The sequence below is a fragment of the Pangasianodon hypophthalmus genome, chromosome 12, assembly GCF_027358585.1.
Source record: "Pangasianodon hypophthalmus isolate fPanHyp1 chromosome 12, fPanHyp1.pri, whole genome shotgun sequence".
Taxonomy (NCBI): Eukaryota; Metazoa; Chordata; class Actinopteri; order Siluriformes; family Pangasiidae; genus Pangasianodon; species Pangasianodon hypophthalmus.
In genome coordinates this window covers 21,705,475-21,717,929 of record NC_069721.1, presented here as the reverse complement: position 1 = coordinate 21,717,929, position 12,455 = coordinate 21,705,475, and the positions used below count along the sequence as shown (strand labels likewise).

The window sequence follows — 12,455 nt, the reverse complement described above, 5'->3', positions numbered from 1 at the left end:
GAATGTTTAAAATAACAGTTGTCTAATTCATTGCCAACCTTAAGCTTTTTGAACTTTATCCAATCAAACATACAGTACATGGATAATTCCAATACAAATATGGCAAAATAAGAAGTTATAAGGATTTCAGGGGAGCCAATACTTTGGAATGCTAGTCTACAGGATTATATGATATCTACAAGCACACAGTGAGAGTCAAGCAACACTTCCTTTAATTCTTCATTCATATTTTATTGAAAAACAGAAATAAAATAGTATGTACAATAATTATTACAACAATAATAATAACTTCAATAATATTAGTCATAATATAAAAATCTGTACATTCCATTGTTTTTTGCAGTACAAGGAAGACTGATAGAAAAAACAGACTGCAAAAAGTACTGGGATATTTACAAACCAAGGAGAAACTGCACACAGACCATCAGTCATTGAGAAGGGCTTCTTCAGTTTGATAGGTCAGTATTCATCAGGCCTATTGATTCTGGCAAATAACCTAGTGATGTTTTTTTCAGATAAATGCACAGAAATAATAATAATATTAAAAAAAAAACAAATGTAAAAAAATACCCAACCTAACGCAAAGCTAACACAAAAGCAGATACCGATTCTTGTTGATTTGTACGCTTTTTGAGTGTAAAGCTTTATTTTAAGCAACCATTTGTTGATCTGAATATTATTATCTCCATTTAGAGAGCATTGGAGAATATTTGCTCTGCTATAAAACTTCCTGACATGGAGAGAGGCTGGTTTGTTAGCATGACATCGGCTGATAACATGAAATCTCAGGTCATGATCCATCCTGAGCTCAGTGCTGGTGACGTAATCTTGGTCTAATTACTCAGTCCTACAGGTTTCAACGACCCAGCGCATGTAGTAAATGAGCCATTAGGGTTGAACTGCAGTTCCTCAGGTAAAGCTAGACCTTAGTGCTGTCTAAAATGTCATGAAAAAAAAAAACTAAACACTGTAGGGGTAAGAACATCTATAACAGTGCTGTTTCTATCCAATTCTACAAAGATTAGCTACCTTAAATCTCAAGGCCATAATACAGTGCAGTTTTACATATTGAACATTTAGGTTTTGTTGTAAAAAAATATATTTTGAATTCATACAAGTTGCTTGTATGCAAATCTACACATTTCTAGCAACCTTGGAACACTTACTTATGCAGCACTAATAATATAATATAATATAATATAATATAATATAATATAATATAATATAATAACACTGATGTTTAGGGGATAAGGAGTTTTTCAAAGAGGCTACCCTGTAGCCTTCTTATTTCTTATGATCTCTGTGATATTTTCCTTTAAAAACATTTGGCTTTGTATATGAAAAAAATATCTGATAAAATAAGCATGTTTAATGATGAACAAACAAAACCAAAATCCCATCAAAATATTAAAAAAAAATTTGTACTATAGTCCTACATCTAATTTCTTTAAAATAATTTGATGCCTTGTTTAGAATACTCTTTAGAATATTTCAGTCTTCTCCAGAACCCTATTATAAGATGCAACATAGCAGCATGTATGGAAAAACATTCATTAGCGCATTCTCACTCTCTCTTCCCCAGTGGATGGGATGACTGCTGTGTCTGGCTTTGACACCGGTCTGACCCTGTGGGAGTTACCACTGTAAACAGGCATGTTCCTTGCATTTCCCCCAGCTCCTGAGCCTGCTGCCAAGCCTGCAATTAAGCCCAAATGACCCACGCAGAGCAAACTACTCGTTACATTAATAGCAAGTAAACTGTTTGTATTGTGGCCACAGGTCACACACACACACATCTAAATCAGAAGTCCCCAACAGGACTATTTCAGGGATACTTTTGACCCCAGGTGAGGCCTTTGGAATCATGCTAACAAGAGTTGGTAGAAACGGTAATACATTAAATAATAGATTAGCCAATGTTCATCATTCTTATGTTAAAAATTGGACTTCTGTATATCTATATGACATGATAGGACTCTATAAGCACAGGTATTTATCTATACTTACATCTGTCTGTACTGAACAGGTGTAAAGCTTTCGTGAGGTTACTGCCCTATCTGGCAAGTAAAGATTTTCTACATCGGAGATGCTTGGCTATGTAATACGCATAAATTAAGGTAAACATGCACACATTATTCTCAGGAAGAGTTTTGTTTTTTCTCCACAACATATACGTATAAACCGCAATACATGATTTGAGATCATTCGTGCATCACTAAAACACTTTTTTTTAGCCTATTCGTATCAATCGGCCACTGCTGGACAAATGCACAGGAAGACATGCCTGATATTTTCAAGTTTTACATAGCAGTTACATCCTCTCCACTGTGTGCCATCGGAGAGCAATGGTCTAAAAGGTAGAGTTGCATAACTGGATAAACCCACCCACCCCTTTATGTGCACTCATCTTCAGTGCAATGCCTCTTTATAAACTGGATATATTCATCATGAACGCTCTTGTTCAGTTCATCTCTTAACCTCTCCTTGCAGCTGTACCGTCAGCTTAAGTCTGCATCCCCTCAGGACCTCAGTTCAGCTCAATGTGCCTATTTGATCAACAGGCAATTACTAAACTTTTCACAGGAGGCCTATACAGTCATATTTCTGATTCTCGCCTCAGTGGCCGTGACTCTAAGGGAACATTGGCTTGATTGTGGTCAGAGTCTGAGCCAGTGTCAGTGTGTGTGCTCGTGGGCACCAGTCCACCCCCGTCTCCTTCCTCCTTCTCCTCTTTGTTCGGAAGCACCACCTCATTCTCGTAACAGAAGGAATTGGAATTGGAAAGGATGTATTTTTTCTCTGCAAGGTCCCTGGCGCTGCACAGCGGGGTGCTGGGCACCTCATAGGTCTTGTGAAAGCGCGAATAGTCCACTTTGTAGTAGTTCTTCTCCTCGAACAGGACTGGCTCAAAGCGGTGGCCCCAGAGGATCTCGCTGGCCAGATATGAGCTACGGCACTGAGTTGTCATGGCTGTTGCTTCCACCATACCTTCCAAGATCACCACAATCTCAAACTCTGAACTGTCTAGCTCCTGCTTGCTCATGTCATAAAATGGGCTGTCCTCGTCAATCTCGTGGACGATGGTTATTGGAGAAACCAAGAAGATACGGTCAATGCCACTATCAAATCCAACATCAATGTCTATTTGGTCCAGGGGGATGTATTCCCCCTCTGCTGTAGTACGGGACCTAAGGAGCTGAGCCCGAACATGGGCCTCTACCAGATGGCTCTTGCGCAAGTTGCCAACCCTCCACATTAAACACAGCTTGTTGTCCCTCATGGCCACGGTAGCATTGTGGCTGAACACCAATGTCTCGTTTCGCTTCTTAGGCTTGGCCATCTTGGCCATGACTGCACCGATGATGAAAGCATCAATGATGCAGCCCACGATGCTCTGAAAGACCACCATGAAGACGGCAATGGGACACTCATCTGTCACATAGCGGTAGCCATAGCCAATGGTGGTCTGCGTCTCGATGGAGAAAAGAAAAGCTGCAGTAAAGCTGCTCACATTCGACACACATTTCGGGCTGTTGCCTTCCAGGTCTCCGTGGAAGATGGCCACCAGCCAGAAGATACATCCGAAGAACAGCCACGAGAGCAGGAATGCCAAGCAGAAGATGATAAGCATCCAGCGCCAGCGAATGTCCACACAAGTGGTAAAAATGTCAGCCAAATAGCGCTGACCCTTCTCACTGACATTGATGAACTGTACATTGCAGTGTCCATCCTTCTTGACGAACCTGCTCTGGGGCTGATGCCGAGTGTGCACCTTGCTCTTCCCGTTTCCATAGCCGTTCTGCACCGCCATAGTGGCCAACTTCATGCCGTCCTCCTCTGATGACACAATGCTGTAGCGGTTAGCCCGCACACTTCCCATCACCTCTGTCTGGGAGGGCTGTGCTGCTTCTGCTTTGGAAAACAGTCTGAGTTTCTGGAAGAAGCGTTGGAGAAACAGTTTTGAAACGCTCACGGAAACCAACACAAGAAGGAAATGGTGGGACTGTTTACAGCCGGACGCAACAGGCGTCACTCTGCTCCAGTTAGACCTTTCGATTGACAGAAAGGTCTGCAGGGCCTAGTGTGCGCTGATCACTCTGCTCTCATCTGCTCCTTCGTTCTCATCAATGAATTGTCCTAACAAAAACAAGAAATGCAGGCAGACAGTTAGTTTTAATTTGCTAAATATATTGCAACATTTGAGACCAACACTGGGTTAAATGTCTGTTGGAACTAATACCAACCAATCTTAACAGATGTTGATACAGGATACACAAAAAAACCAAAATCCTACTACGAAGCCAGTGAGGACTCTGACTAATCTCTTAGGTTAGTTCAGAACCACAGAATGTGCCAAAAATATTTCATTTGGTTCTGAATAAAATAACAATGAGTAACTTTAGCTCCCATTCCCCAGAGCTGAGAGATTGTAAGGTAGTTGGTAAAGGTTTGCTCTGTAATTTTTGGCAGCATTACAGTTATAAGACAATTTCAACATTTGACTCAAGGTCATAGTGCTTCCTTGAGATCCCATGGAAAATCTGGCTTATGTCACGTCAGCGTTACATTGCATTTGCTGACTGCGCTTGTCTAATATGGTTTTGTACAGTTCCACCTGTGGAACAAACAATAAATGTGTTGCTGCAATTATGGCCTCAGCAGCAGAATGGATAGGAATTTCTACTTTCCCTGAAGCACAATGCTGCTTTCCAGCAGTCGCTTGCAGCACTTTAATGCCCCACCAGTGTATTTGTCAACCTGTTCGCTCCACGCTCCACCAGCCTTACTGCTCACTGGTGCATTATTAATGCCCATTTTCACATACTTTGCTAATCACACAGTCGGGGAAGATGGAAAATGTTTTGCATGACTACATCCTTTACCAGTGCACTGGTACACACTGGCTGGATTTCTCTAACCAGTAGCAGAGTCCTGGAAACTTTTCCAACCACACTCTAAAACAGATTATTTTGAGTATGCCGGCCTGCCCAGATAGCAGATTATTCCGGGCCAAATATGGTTCAGTTCAGGCAAAATAAGGACCAGTTATGGCAATGACAACTGGATTATGGGACAATAGAGCCTGAACTATGAGCAGGCACAGTTAAGGTTTTCATAAAATTTGGAGAATTTGGAATTGGCCCAAGTGCAGCATTTTTGGGCTGGTCCATATCATGCCTGAGATCGGTCCTCATCAAGGTGGAGTTGTGGCTGTGTTTTGGTAGCCAAGTTTGGATGAGTTCATCACCATCATTCCACAGTGGTAAGTGGGCTAGATGAGTAAGCAGCTAAGTGTAAACCAGCACTGAACCATCCATCACTTTATCATTTACTGATGATACTGGTTGCTGCTTTTCTAAACAGTCTAGCACAGTGGCTTAATCAGAGATATTTCACGTATTATAATGAATGCAAATCTTAAACCAATTTGATTTCCACAAACTCCAGCAGAAAGCAATAGTTTGTGATCGTCTCTTTCTGCTTGGAGCAGAGCGGTGAGACAGATGGGACTGGAGAGCTCATCCACCGGGACCTCATCTTCTCTCAGCTGTGTAGGGCTAGGCCTGTGAGCGCTATAGCATCACTCATTATGTTCCTAGGTCTGCTCAACATGTTTTTAACGCGATCCCACAGCAACCAGCTAAGAGATAAGATGCATTCTATGTTTCCAGAACATTAAAGTATGAGAAGAATTTGATTTTGTGAAGGAATAAAATGACTAGATGTAAGATTTGCTTATTCGTACAATATATTTGTACTAATCTGTACTTTTTCCTGTTGCTCGGGTGATGCTCTCAAAGGTACGTCAGTTGTGTCCTTCACCTAGAAAGATGCATGTTGTGTTCCTCTAATGAAATGGAGATTATATAACTTAAATCATTTTTAAAGGTAGACTATATTCAAGTTTCCATATGAAAGATACATATTAAAGGTACAAAAGATGTATCTTTGAGGGTACAGTTTAGTACTACGATTTCTTTCTGAGTGTAGTAAATAACTCTCAGCATGGTTTTTAGCACTGATTTGATTGGGTCCAAGCCAGCAAACACAACTGAAATAGCTTTTTAATGGATTAAATGTGATTCAGAATGATCTGTGACAAAGATAAAAGTGAGCTGCCTTTGAAATCTGATGGTTGGAAATGGAAATGCTACAGTATATTCTACTGGATAAACGATCAAATACCTGGCAATGCACACGGGCAGATTGACAGATGGGACTGTTTCTTTGAGTAAATGAAATGTAATATAACAATGTTTATGTCTAGGAGGAGTGTTTACTTTAATAGCGTGGAACAGAGACACACAGTGGAAAATGTGACCTAAAAACCCTACTTTTCTTTCTTTTTTTCTTTCTTTTTTTAAAATCGAAGGCGATTTTCTGTGACTGGGAATTTATTTTCAGGAATTACGGGAGAGGGATCTACCTCTTATGCATCACTTTTAAAAAACGTGTCTAAAACAACACATGATGCATAGTTTGGCCTGGAAGAAGTTATGTATGAGTGAGTCAACATTGCCACGAACATGTGGCTTATCCTGCCGGCTGTCTGCTAAGAAATGTAAGAGCAAAAGAAAGTGCGACAAGTGCGCTCTCTCCAAATAAGCGCAAAGCGCACCGCAGTGACCGCGTAACGCGCTTAACTCGATCCTAATAACAAGAAATCCACACCACTTCTGCTTTTTTTTTTCTTCTTTTGGGCTGTGATTGCACAGGAATGTATCCGCTCTGGAAACGTCCAAGTCGAAAGTGTCCTATGAGCTCCAACAGGTGCAAAGCAGAAGAAACACTCAGCACGTTTTTCTCGTGCAGCGCATTTCCGAGCTCCTTCTCCCTCCCTGTTCAATCCTGGTGGTTATTTACTACAGTGTCTGGCATGAACTTTCATATTTTATTTTATTTTATTTATTTATTTTGCGTGCTATGCATAGCCTATTAATGCATCTTTTCCCCCCTAATTTGGCTTTCAAATAGCAAAATAATTAAATAATGCATTTCCTCCTATTTTGCATGCAAAGCTTGCAGGATATTTGGATATTCAGCTTGCAACATTATTTTTTGTTTTAGTTTTAAAAGAAAAAAGCAAATATTTTTGTATGAAAAGCTTAATTCTACATTGCAGTAGGCTATCAGGTTTAAAATATTCTCTATTTATAATCTCGAGTTGAGAATGACAGTTTCAGACAAGCAGGTGAATAGGTGAACATGAACATCCCAAAAAGCTTTATTCATTCAGACTTACCTGATGGTCATTGGTAGTCAAAAGTCAAAAAAACAACAGCAACAACCAAAACATTCTACACGGTATATCCAAGGAGACGTGACGCTTTCCACGTTGATGTCCGCTGCATCTGTGTATAAAACGCGGATTATTTTACTATAAAATAAACTAAACACGCCCACGTGCTCAGCCGGATCCTGACACGCGCTTACACTCATGTGTTCGTCAGTCTGTGCTCCCAAAACCATTTAAATAGAACACAACCGGTCCACTCCGCCCCCGGTTCACATCCAGCCAATGAGAACAACCTAAATACAGCCTAGCCCCACCTCCTCCTCCACAACCAGCCAATTACAACAGGCTAAGATGAAAAGACCGGTTCTTTTCTCTCCGGCTCACAACCAACCAATCAACGCGCTCTAAACGGAGCCGGCTCGAGTCTCCCTGCTTTGAACTTCAACCAGCCAATCAGAAGACTCGGGTAGTGACGTCACCTGGAGCGGCGCATAAATCCATCTGCTGGGTTGAGACATGTACAGAACAAACGGAGACGTGAAAGGGATTCATACACAGCAATAATGAGCTTGTTCTGTACATGTCATAGATGTGTTTACGTACACTGTGAAGGATAATAAAATTTTCTGGCACAGTTAGTGTCTGTCTAATAAATAAGCCTTAATAATATTTATATTGTCATAATGTATGGGCTAATTTACAAAAAAAAAAAAAAAAAAAAAAGTTCATTCCAGTAAGTCTGTCTGCCCAACATAATTGGATTAGCTGTAAATTAGTCAGGGTTCATCATGTACATTGTTTTCCATTTTTCCATTTACAGTGATGGGAAACAGAAAAAAAAAAAGAAAACACACTGGAGGGTGAAACAGTTTCCACTTCATTATTGGCAAACTTTACATTTTCCCCTTTGATTGCCTAATGTTTGTCTACTGTGTCTTCCAACAGAATGCATGCAACTATTTTATTGAAGTATTGGTGAGAAAGTCACATTTCCTTGTCATTTCCTTTTAAATATAAACAGTAGCATAATGTAGCTGGTAGATAAAGAATGGTGTGACCTTGAACTATGGAACAACTTATTGAATTTTATATTGATCTCAGTCAATACATAGGCCTAGGCCTGGTGTTACTTCTCATTTGTGTTATTAGCTTATGCAAACTGATAACGTTTGCTCAGATTTATGGAACGTTCTACATATTGTCATTGCTTCCTTAGCAACACTGCATGGCAGTATATGTTTATTTACTCAGAGTAAATGAAATGAGATTTTAAGCAATGCATAGCAAAATGCTGAATATCATCATAAATGGCTTTCGGTGTGCTGAATAGCTAATCAGGGTTTGGCATGTTAATTCTGAATACAAAGGTTTTAATCAGTATAACCTCAGTACAATAATAATTAAAATCAACACAACTGCTGTGCTTTTTTTTTTTTTAAAGAGATCCATCAATTATCCTGGAATCTGGAATGACCTTGCTTTTCTTCTGCCCTAACCAGCTTCTGTTTGAACAAGGGCGCAATGTCACACTGCTTACTAATCATAAGCTAATGAGGCGTATTGGACTATGTTTGTGAAGCTGTTTTTGAAGCACCTATTTTTAGATCCTTTCTTGTTCGCTCTATAAATAATGATGCCTATTTATAGCTGTCTGCTCTGAGCCGGTGTTTGCCTTTCAGGTCGATTTCAGTCGATGCTTGGACAAGAGCTGTTACTAACCACAAGGTGGAGGCCTGGAGGCTTTAGTATTTCCCGATGTCCTCTCAAAGCCATGGCCAATTGAGGAGAAACTGTTCACAGAAGATGCCTAAAAACATCTGCTATCCAGTCTACATGAACACAGGGCTGCCAATTTTCAGGAACTGATCTGTGAGAGGACTGGGATGGTGTCAGCCAGAAATGACTGTAAAAGCAATGATCCTATTAACACTGTCAAGATGTACATTTTTGTTCCCCAAGTGACAAATAAAGTACATGTAGCTTGTCTTTTAGATCTAATTATATAGGTGATGCTTTTTTACAAAAAAAAAGTAAAGTAACTGTAACCTCAGAGGTAAAGCAGCCTTTTAGCTTAAACTGCATTATGCTCCACTACTAGTGTGTTCCTCCGCACCAAAGCCGCACTATTACCAACACAGTGAAAACTATTTGTAGGCCTACTTTAATTACCTACATTATATTATCCTCATTATTTATATCTATATTATCTGTACTTTCACCCTGCAATGGACATATGTCTGGTGGTTAATGTTTTTTTTTTTTTTAAACTATTGCAAAAAATGTGACGAACAATTGGGCCTTTCAAATGCTGAACAAATAAATATTAGATATTTAATAATAATAATTTAATAATTATAGATATTATTGCAACATCATGTACTAAATTCCCACTTACCTGCTAGCTTGCCCCATCATGCGACAGCTACAAACTGGGGAGGGAGAAGACTAACACGTCCAAGCCAGCCAAACAAATCTTTTTGAACTGCTGCTCATGCTGTGTCACAGGGCAATGTAACACTCACAGAGGAAAACGCTGTCAACCCTCTTCCACATACATGAGCTCACAGATGGCCATGATTGGCTTGTGTCACTGTGACTGAGAGGGGAAAGAGAGCTGGCCACTCCTCCCAACCATAGAGCAGGGCCAATTTTGCTGCCTTGGCTCTCGCCCACAGATGGCTGTGCATTCGGGATTTACACTCATGATCCCCCAATGATAGAGCGAACTCTTTTTTGTTTGTCATCTGACAAATCAACAACCAATTGGCAATCTGTCTTTGGTTTACAAAGCCAAAAAAAAAAAAAAACATAAATAATAAAATCACTATATCATACAAACTAAGATAATTTGTTTCATCAGCTAGAAGTTTTATTTATTTTATTTATTTCATGATTTGTCCTGTTTGAGGAGCGTAAGACAGGACTGAAAAGCATTAAGCGATGCATCCCAGATTATCAAAATATTGTGATAACGTTTCTCTAAGTATGTATCAAAGTCCTTGTAAAGCATGTCCACTTGGCGCCCATCTTGTTGACTGGCAATTACTTACCAGAAGTGGATCGACAAGAGGATGTTTTAAGCACAGATTTGAAATGGTTGTAAATAATGTGTGGCTTTTGGTTCAAATAACATATTTACATATTTATATTAACATATTTATTCAGATTGCTCTATCTACTATGCACAAGTAAAGAAGAAAAATGCCCAATATCTGCTAGTGTCAGTTTAAGAATCTGATAGGCCAGCATTTTCAGCTAACATCTTAACCAACAAGGCAATTGGCTCTTTTTTACTGGAGGGCGGGACTTGCTTATTTCAGCCAACATATTAAGTGTTACATTCTGCCTTATTCATATTTCAAGCAGTGGGTTGTTTTCACTCAAACTATCTCTGGTATGTAATTCCTACTGCTAGTTTGGCTAAAGCACTATTCCCTGGCAGGGGTGTGACAAGATCCTTGGTATAATCCAAAATGTCTTATTACTTTTACATTTGCATTCACCTCATTTGTCTGATGCTTTTATTTCTGTGGCATAGTAGTGGTTGTTTTTAATATATGAAAAATCCTATTTTATTCAATGAAATAGACTGCTAAAATTGCAAAATTAAAGGAAAACTGAACAAAATAGCTCACCCCCATAGTTCACAACAGTGGACTAGTCCTTTTTGCTTGGTTAGCCATTAGCTATCTTTCTATATGTAAGTTGGTATGTAAGCTATTACCATTAACTAATAAAACAGTAATGAGAGTGGCTGAGAAAGGTAAAAAATACTCTCCCTTAGACTTTTTCTTTGCTTACTTTTGTGTAATATTCACTTTTGGTGAATTTATTGTAAAATTTTCATCAGGTTTGCATGCTAGCTTTAGCAGCACTAAATATTGATTAGCATGCTGGTTGACTGTAAATGTTGGCTAATGTGTTAGATATATTTAGCTATATGTTAACATTTATGGTAGAAAACAAAAGCAATTACATTTGCATGATGCCAATTAACCACAACAATGCCAATTTTACCTCACACATGTAGATATAAAAACTTTTTAAAATATTCTTGTACTATGTTTCTTAGTGTAATAACTCAGGTATTTGGTCTTTTTTTCCCCCCACACAGACACCTTCTTTTACCAAGATGGGTATAAACCAGAGGAAGGTATAAACCAAGTAAAAGACCTCATATGTTGGCATCCAACATATGTGACCAAAACTGGTCATTTTTTAGCATACATGAGACCATTTATTTTTAAATAATATAATATGCTTGTCCATGGTGTAACCATCATATGGTGTAACCGATTCGGAATGATTTGTGACCAAGTGATGATTATGAATGCAATTCTTTTGTAAAGACGTTTGCATTTAATTCATTAAATTTCACAGGATACAAGAGACAGGAGAAGAGGTGAACAAGTAACCGAGAGAGGAGCGGATGTGAATGCTGAAGCAACACAGAGACAGGAGAGGAGGTAAACATGACTAAGCGACATGATTTGTGTTGCGATTCATAATATGACAAATCTACCACCTAGTAGTTATAAAGATATGACTGGATCATTCAGACCCAAAGAACCTTTTACACCAGAAGCCAGGCGTGACCTGTAAGTATCATAAAAATATGCATTAACACTATATAATATTTATTAAAGTGATGAGATTTGTGCCTATGAAATAACTGTAGGTTTAAGAGAAAGACCACAAATGAAACACTTATCTCTTCATTAACTCCCTTTATACCACAGCATTTAATTCTTGATTCAGTTTGGTTAGAAGCTGTTGATTAATTTTCTATAATAGGAGCTATGACAGTAGCACTGGCTGTAATTAAATTTATAGGTTTCTTTTAAAGCACTTGTTTTAATAATGTACGTTATCGTTTCTATGGTAACAACTCATTCACAGTGACTTGTACGGCAGACAATCTAAGGCAAAAAATAAATGAATAGTAAAGTTGTTGCATTTTCTGTAAGGAGATGTTTATGGAAGAAGACTCCAGTGAAACCACTTTGTAACAGACAGTAAGTTTTCTGCCACAGGAAATTCTTCAGAACAGAGGGTGTTTGTATTTTCTGTTTTTTTTCCACGACGTGATAAGCTGTGTTTTTTGCTTTATTAACTTTAAGACGGAATACTGAGAGGCTTGTGAGGAAATTACTGTTTATAGCTGCTATTTCCTAAGTTATAAGGAACCAACTTCAATGTCTTGTGGACATTTCACTAC

The 12,455-nt window shown here is 38.9% G+C and overlaps 1 protein-coding gene and 1 long non-coding RNA gene across 3 annotated transcripts in view; one reads left to right on the top strand and one right to left on the bottom strand.

The window, feature by feature from the left end:
• Nucleotides 1-206: 206 nt before the first annotated feature.
• Nucleotides 207-7,674, bottom strand: kcnj2a (potassium inwardly rectifying channel subfamily J member 2a). The gene is made up of 2 exons (XM_026915823.3): nucleotides 7,244-7,674; nucleotides 207-4,137 (listed from the first exon to the last, which is right to left on the bottom strand). Exon 2 carries the CDS (start codon nucleotides 3,878-3,880, stop codon nucleotides 2,597-2,599), a length of 1,284 nt encoding a protein of 427 aa, XP_026771624.1. The 5' UTR covers nucleotides 3,881-4,137; nucleotides 7,244-7,674; the 3' UTR covers nucleotides 207-2,596.
• A 2,413-nt stretch (nucleotides 7,675-10,087) lies between these two features.
• LOC128319585 (uncharacterized) overlaps nucleotides 10,088-12,455 on the top strand; it is a 71,396-nt gene continuing 69,028 nt past the window's right edge. Inside the window, exons 1-3 of one of the 2 annotated variants that reach the window (XR_008303052.1) lie at nucleotides 10,088-11,000; nucleotides 11,352-11,390; nucleotides 11,618-11,703. This is a non-coding gene — a long non-coding RNA (uncharacterized LOC128319585). The remainder of the gene's footprint in view (nucleotides 11,001-11,351; nucleotides 11,391-11,617; nucleotides 11,704-12,455) is intronic. The other variant, XR_008303051.1, reaches the window with a different exon arrangement.